This window comes from Triticum dicoccoides, chromosome 3A, assembly GCF_002162155.2.
Source record: "Triticum dicoccoides isolate Atlit2015 ecotype Zavitan chromosome 3A, WEW_v2.0, whole genome shotgun sequence".
In the NCBI taxonomy this organism is placed as follows: Eukaryota; Viridiplantae; Streptophyta; class Magnoliopsida; order Poales; family Poaceae; genus Triticum; species Triticum dicoccoides.
Window position 1 is genome coordinate 23,526,815 of NC_041384.1, and position 7,718 is coordinate 23,534,532.

General features: G+C 44.4%; 1 protein-coding gene across 2 annotated transcripts; it reads right to left on the reverse strand.

The window, feature by feature from the left end:
- Window positions 1-828: 828 nt before the first annotated feature.
- Window positions 829-2,605, reverse strand: LOC119271041 (zinc finger protein STAMENLESS 1-like). 2 transcript variants are annotated; one of them, XM_037553009.1, is made up of 5 exons: window positions 2,512-2,605; window positions 1,975-2,093; window positions 1,775-1,897; window positions 1,602-1,683; window positions 829-1,517 (listed from the first exon to the last, which is right to left on the reverse strand). In XM_037553009.1, coding segments are annotated over exons 1-5 (789 nt in total). In that variant the 5' UTR covers window positions 2,514-2,605; the 3' UTR covers window positions 829-1,054. The 2 variants fall into 2 exon arrangements, with proteins under 2 accessions (XP_037408906.1, XP_037408905.1); XM_037553008.1 differs by lacking the exon at window positions 2,512-2,605 and having other exon boundaries at window positions 1,975-2,502.
- Between the last annotated feature and the right edge of the window lie 5,113 nt (window positions 2,606-7,718).

Sequence of the window (7,718 nt, forward strand, 5' to 3'; positions counted from 1 at the left end):
ATTATGAAAGCATGTCTTGAGATAAATCAATGTCTATGCATCGCAAAACAATATGCAGCTCTGCCCCTGAGGGAAAAAAAACACTGCACGGCATTGTTGACCTTTTGATGGTGATGATTTCAGAAATGATAACGCCGATGGAGTACCTGCATACCAGAAATTAATGTGCTGCTACGGCACGCCGGCAGGAAAGCTAGCTGTTCCATCAAAAAACGGTAGTAGTCAATGTGCATGGCACTGCCCATAATCTTTTTCGAGAACACGTATAGTACGGGACTGTCCATAATCCAAGGGTACTTCAGTGTAGCAAACACTATAGTTTTTTGAACCGGCCAGCTCATAATTTTGCCATCTTTACATTGGTTGACTTGCAGAGCCCATGTCAAATCACGTTTAATGTAACATTGACATGCCAGGTTCTGAGCTCAAGTTGACTGTCTTGTGCAACTTGATTTGCCGTCTCCAGGTAGAGCAATTAAATGAAGTGGCTAGCGAGTGCAAAATGATCTATCCTAATTTTTTTTATTCAAACTGATTATAGGTTTAGTCGTTGACAATGGAGTATTATTATGTTTAGAAAATCAATGAACGTAGTAACAGTATTGAATCTTTAGTTTCACATAAATATGCTCACAGAACTATATAGTGTCTCCCGCAAAAAAAAACTATATAGTGCTCCAAAACATGCTACTATTTTATAGTACTCAATTTCGTGTAACCTGTTTTAATTCAGCCTTCATGAATAATTGTTTTTCTAAAAAAATAATGATTCCCAAATTCCTAAAACATTTTAGAGTAGAATAAAAAACATCAATTGGGGCAAGTCCATAAAACCAAAATGAGCACACAAATCAAAAACCGACATTAATAGATTAGTCACAAAGCTCAAACATATGCAGTACTGCTTACCTACTAGAATTTCAAGGCAAATCAAACTTCTGAGACAGTTCCCTCTATTTGAGAGATATCCAAAAACTTAACAGCCTATCTTAAGTTCTTCAGATAATTTCTTGGCTCTTTACACTAAATAGCTTAATTAGCTGCATCGATCAACTCAGGAGGAGGCATTCATATTTCTGGTGTGGCCGCCGCACCCGAAGCTGTAGTTGTGGTCTGCCTGCACGTTCGCCGGCGCCGTCGACGGCGGCGCGGAGAGTGGAGCGCCGAAGCAGGAGGAGAAGCCGGCAGCGCGGCGCTGCTGCTGCTGCTGCTGTATCATTGCGTCGCCGGGGGAAACGGCGTGGCCGATGACGTAGTCGCCGACGGAGGCGGGCTGCTGGCGGGGAGGAGCAGGGTACGTCGCCGGGTAGCTCATGGGGTTCAACGCGGACGGCGTCGTGCTGTAGAGGTAGTGGTACGACGGCGGTGTCTGCGGCGACACCCGCGGGTGCACCGGCCGGAACGGGTGGTGGCTCGGGTCTCCGACGACCCCGCCGCCGCTGCCGGTGAAGCCTCCCCTGAATCCTCCTCCCAGCATGGCCGATGGAGCACTGCCTCCCATGTTCACATCCCTGAAACTGCAGAAGAGAAAGAAGTTCAGTGGCGGCCATGGAAAAACCCTAATCTCTTCAAGAATCGAGACGGCCGGCCATGGTAGGCACCTCATCTGTGCGCCGACGGCGGAGAGGGTGTCGTTGCCGAAGACGAGCTGCCGGGCTCGGTTGAGGGTCTCGGTCTCCCTCTCTGAGCCAAGGAAAGTAAGATTACCAACCAACTTTGCATGGAAGAGAAAGTAACATCTGGCTAGGGTTGTGATCTGGCAGATGGTACTTGCCTTGGCGATGGCGGTTCATGTGGCCTCCCAGGGCTTGGGATTTGCCGAACTTGAGGGAGCAGAACCTGCACTGGTACACCTTGCCGGCCTCATCCTTCCCTCCGATGCTCTTCTTCTTTGTCCCTGATGAAACACATTTGCAAGTACATGTTAGTGTATCTTCAAATCGAATGAAATAGTCGATGCTTGGAGTTTCTTACTGGTTGCGTCGGGGGCGGCGGCGGCGCTGGATGCGGCGGTGGTCGCTGAGCTCTCCACGGCTTGCTTGCCGTACTCCTCCGGCAGGTTGTTCAAGTCCAAGGGGCTCCCTTGTTGCCTCCTTTGTGAGTTGAAAACATTGATTAGTTCATGGAGATTCATACAATGATAAGAAGTACAGGAACTCTGATACAACAGACAATTAGTGGCACTATCGCTGCACCAAACTACCAAAGTACCAAGAACAAGATCGAAAATATGTGTAGCAAAGCAAAAAAACAAGGTGCTCATGGAGAGATCCGTTCATTATTGTTTGACAACAGGAGCTTATGATAGAAAAAGTGTACTAATATGCAGCTAGTTCGTTGTAAACTGCAGAAGAGAGAAGAGGATGAATCAACAAGACACAGCAAGGAGAATAATGTTTCAGAAGCGATGTGATGTACAAATAAAACATGGGGATGAACAATAACATAACAACAAGACAAGGGAAAGTGATGAGTGGGTAGTTGGCCGCGCTTGTAGAGGCTTCTTCTTACATAGTGGAGCAGGAGCAGAGAGAGCAGTGGTGTGAGAGGAGAAGAAACAGCAACAACTGAACACACTCTATGATGCAATGGAGATTTTGGAAGGGGCCGGCTGGAGGAGAAAGGAAAAGGGAGGGGATATATATCGGGTGGTGGTGGGGTGTTGTGTTCAGTACTTCATCAGTGGTGTCGAGTGTGTGTACTGTGTAGAGAGAGAGACAGAGAGAGAGGGAGGGGGAGAGAGGGAGAGAGTAGCACTAGTATTCCCCCTAGTATTATTGATGATTTAGTACCAAGACACAAAAGCAAAAAGACACTGCAGTTAATGCATTGGGGGGGAAAGGCTGTCTTAAAGTGTTGGTTTGGGGTGTGTAGAGATAGAGTGCACTAGAGGTTTAGGTGGAGAGAGAGAGAGAAGCCTGAAAGTTCTCTATCAGTTCACCTCTGCACACGGCCGCCCCTTTCTCTCTCCTCTCACACACATTCACACACACCTACAGTGCGTTCTCTCTCTCTCTCTAGATCCCTCTCTCAAGATGCTGTGTGCGCGAAAGAAGCAAATGTGATTCTTGGATTCTGTGACGATTGCAAGCCAGAGCGAAGCTGTAGCAGTGTTGCTATCCTTTCTCTCTCTTGGCCCCTTCTTCATCTCCTAGAGAGAGAGAGAGAGAGAGAGAGTCTGCATTGCATCGCATCGCATGTGTGTATCTGATCTCTGTGTTTGAGTGTATGTATATAGGTCACTATGCACCACACTAGGCAGGAAAGGAAGCCCCACAAAACCACTACACTTGACACCTCACTATGTAACCAGCAACATATACGCTGAGACGACGACTCCCCCTGCATGAATCATTAATGGAGTAAGCCACGCCTCTCTCTCTCTCTCTCTCTCTCTCTCTTAGATCTTGGGCAAGCAAACACACAAAACATCACACATGCACACATATCTGCACTCATGTATATAGGTAATAGCTAGGCCTAGTAGTATGTCCTTTGCTTGCATCCATCCTTCTCTCCTCCCTCTCTCATCCTGTGGCTGGCTTTGTAGGGCATGCATGCAGCTTGAGGAAGGAGAGAGAGGAGTAATAAAGACAAGGGCACCTCTTACAAGGCCCTGGCTGGGTATTTAGTTGAGAAGGGTATGCACAAGCACAAGAGGTGGCCAGCTAGAGGTCCTACAGGTGCATGCATGCATGCTTACTTAGCCTTTGAGGGCTAGCTACTGCTAGCATGCAGCAGCAGGATGGCGCACTGCATGCTCTTGTCAAGTAGTAGTACTGCGAGTTTACGGTAGATAGATCAGGAGGAAGAAGAACAAGAGAGAGACAAGCTTGTTTTGTTTTGTATATTTGTGCTGTTGGGATCAAGAGGATCAGCTAGCCAACAGAGCAGATGGGCAGTAAAAAGTGCCTTTGGAGGGGCTATCTGTTCTGTGCATGTATGCTAAATATGAGACATGATTGAGCTTTAGTTGTACAAGTGACATATAGGACCCCATGAATGCTCGCAATTGAATACATAGAAGTACATGGGTTTTCATTTGTTTTCTTTCCCTGCTTATGAATTTTGATCTTGCAAATTTCCTATACATGAAGATCCTTTGTATCAAAGAGGATCTTCTAAATTTATCAAACATGACGGAATTCATCAAAGTTCGGATAGAAAATAGCACAAATCATCCATACATAGCATGCAAATAAATCTAGTACAACAATAGTTCAAGCTCAACGAGAAATAGTTCAAATTCAACGAGATTAACCAGATGTTCAACAAGTTTTTCATGAACGGATCATGTCGTTGATGCCTACTACACAACCTTCTTCTTGTAGACGTTGTTGAGCCTCCAAGTGCAGAGATTTGTAAGACAGTAGAAAATTTCCCTCAAGTGAATGACCTAAGGTTTATCATCCGTGGGAGGCGTAGGATGAAGATGGTCTCTCTCAAACAACTCTGCAACCAAATAACAAAGAATCTCTTGTGTCCCCAACACACCCAATACAATGGTAAATTATTTTTTTGGAAATAGAGGAGGACCCCCGGCCTCTGCATCTGGATGATGCATGCAGCCACTTTATTAATTATTCACACAAGACCTTACAAAGTCATACAACAGTAAGACTGAAGCCACCATCTAGGCAACAAAAGTGTCGCTACTCCTATCCAAGAGATGAAGGATGCTGATAGTCTGGGCCTAGTACCAAACAGACCTCGCAGCCAAACCTAACATCTAAGACCTGAGGTCCCATCCAGGACGCCTGCCGGGTATGGGTCACCTACTAGTCCGGCGCACTCCTCAACCAGGACGCCTGCCAGGTCTGAGGCCGCCGCAACCACCTACCACCAATCCATCTTCAGAGCTGTACTGCTGCATGTACGTTGTCCGGTCTAGTTGCCGTCGACGCCAAGTTCGGCGAAGAGATGGTGATACAAGTGCAATATGGATGGCAAATAGTGGTTTTTGTAATCTAAAAATATAAAAAAGCAAGGTAACTAATGATAAAAGTGAGCGAAAACGGTATTGCAATGCTAGGAAACAAGGCGTAGGGTTCATACTTTCACTAGTGCAAGTTCTCTCAACAATAATAACATAATTGAATCATATAACTATCCCTCAACATGCAACAAAGAGTCACTCCAAAGTCACTAATAGCGGAGAACAAACGAAGAGATTATTGTAGGATACGAAACCACCTCAAAGTTATCCTTTCTGATTGATCTATTCAAGAGTCCGTAGTAAAATAACATGAAGGTATTCTTTTCGTTCGATCTATCCTAGAATTCGTACTAGAATAACACCTTAAGACACAAATCAACCAAAACCCTAATGTCACCTAGATACTCCAATGTCACCTCTAGTATCCATGGGTATGATTATACGATATGCATCACACAATCTCAGATTCATCTATTCAACCAACACAAAGAACTTCAAAGAGTGCCCCAAAGTTTCTACCGGAGAGTTAAGACGAAAACGTGTGCCAACCCATATGCATAAGTTCACGAGGTCATGAAACTCGCAAGTTGATCACCAAAACATACATCAAGTGGATCACGTGAATATCCCATTGTCACCACAGATAAGCACATGCAAGACATACATCAAGTGTTCTCAAATCCTTAAAGACCCAATCAGATAAGATAACTTTAAAGGGAAAACTCAATCCATTACAAGAGATAGAGGGGGAGAAACATCATAAGATCCAACTATAATAGAAAAGCTCGTGATATACCAAGATCATGCTGAATCAAGAACACGAGAGAGAGAGAGAGAGAGAGAGAGAGAGAGAGAGAGATCAAACACATAGCTACTGGTACATACCCTCAGCCCCGAGGGTGAACTACTCCCTCCTCATCATGGAGAGCGCCGGGATGATGAAGATGGCCACCGGAGAGGGATTTCCCCCCTCCGACAGGGTGCCGGAACGGATCTAGATTGGTTTTCGGCGGCTACAGAAGCTTGCGGCGGTGGAACTCCTGATGTAGGTTTCTTTCCGGAAGTTTGGAGTTATATAAGAGGCGTTGGCGTCTAGAACAAGTCAGGGGGGGGGTCCCCGAGGCGGCCACGAGATAGGGGGGCATGCCCAGGGGGTAGGGCGCGCCCCCACCCTCGTGGTGGCCTCGGGACTCCTCTGGTCCATCTCTGGTACTCCGTGGGCTTTCTCTGGTCCAAAAACAATCTCCGTGAATTTTCAGGTCAATTGACTCCATTTGGTTTTCCTTTTCTGCGATACTCAAAACAAGGAAAAAACAGAAACTGGCAGTGGGCTCTAGGTTAATAGATTAGTCCCAAAAATCATATAAAATAGCATATAAAACATCCAAGGTTGATAATATAATAGCATGGAACAATAAAAAATTATAGATACGTTGGAGACGTATCAAGCATCCCCAAGCTTAATTCCTGCTCGTCCTCGAGTAGGTAAATGATAAAAACAGAATTTTTGATGTGGAATGCTACCTAACATAATTATCAATGTAATTTTCTTTATTGTGGGATGAATGTTCAGATCCGAAAGATTCAAGACAAAAGTGTAGTATTGACATAAAAATAATAATACTTCAAGCATACTAACAAAGTAATCACATCTCCTCAAAATAACATGGCCAAAGAAAGCTATCCCTACAAAATCATATAGTCTAGCTATACTCTATCTTCATCACACAAAATATTTAAATCATGCACAACCCTGATGACAAGCCAAGCAATTGTTTCATACTTTTGATGTTCTCAAACTTTTTCAATCTTCACGCAATACATGAGCGTGAGCCATGACCATAGCACTATAAGTGGAATAAATGGTGGTTGTGGAGAAGATAAAAAGGAGAAGATATATAGTCTCACATCAACTAGGCCTATCAACGGGCTATGGAGATGCCCGTCAATAGATATCAATGTGAGCGAGTAGGAATTGCCATGCAACCGATGCACTAGAGCTATAAGTGTATGAAAGCTCAAAAGGAAACTAAGTGGGTGTGCATCCAACTTGCTTGCTCACGAAGACCTAGGACACTTTGAGGAAGCCCATCCTTGGAATATACAAGCCAAGTTCTATAATGAAAGATTCCCACTAGTATATGGAAGTGACAACATAGGAGACTCTCTATCATGAAGATCGTGGTGCTACTTCGAAGCACAAGTGTAGTAAAAGAATAGTAGCATTGCCCCTTCTCTTTTTTCTCTCATTTTTTTGGGTCTTCTCTTTTTTATGGTCTCTTTTTTCTCTTTTTCTTTTTTTTCTTTTTTTATTTTTCATCCGGAGTCTCATCCCAACTTGTGGGGGAATCATAGTCTCCATCATCATTTCCTCACATGGGAGAATGCTCTAATAATGATGATCATCACATTTTTATATACTTACAACTCAAGAATTACAACTCGATACTTAGAACAAAATATGACTCTATGTGAATGCCTCCGGCGGTGTACCGGGATGTGCAATGATTCAAGAGTGACATGTATGAAATTATGAATGGTGGCTTTGCCACAAATACGATGTCAACTACATGATAATGCAAAGCAATATGACAGTGATGAAGCGTATCATAATAAATGGAACGGTAGAAAGCTGCATGGCAATATATCTTGGAATGACTATGGAAATGCCATAATAGGTAGGTATGGTGGCTGTTTTGAGGAAGGTAATGATGGGTGTACGGTACCCGCAAAAGTTGCGTGGCACAACAGAGGTTAGCAATGATGGAAGGGTGAGAGTGTG

Bases quoted from the DNA above. Each gene is read 5' to 3' on its own strand.
- LOC119271041 (XM_037553008.1), bottom strand. From the start codon at position 2,263: ATGAGCACCTTGTTTTTTTGCTTTGCTACACATATTTTCGATCTTGTT. The intron at 1,684-1,774 runs GCAAGTACCATC...TCCTTGGCTCAG, and splicing joins CATGAACCGCCATCGCCAAG to AGAGGGAGACCGAGACCCTC. The intron at 1,518-1,601 runs GTGCCTACCATG...TCTCTTCTGCAG, and splicing joins GCCGTCGGCGCACAGATGAG to TTTCAGGGATGTGAACATGG.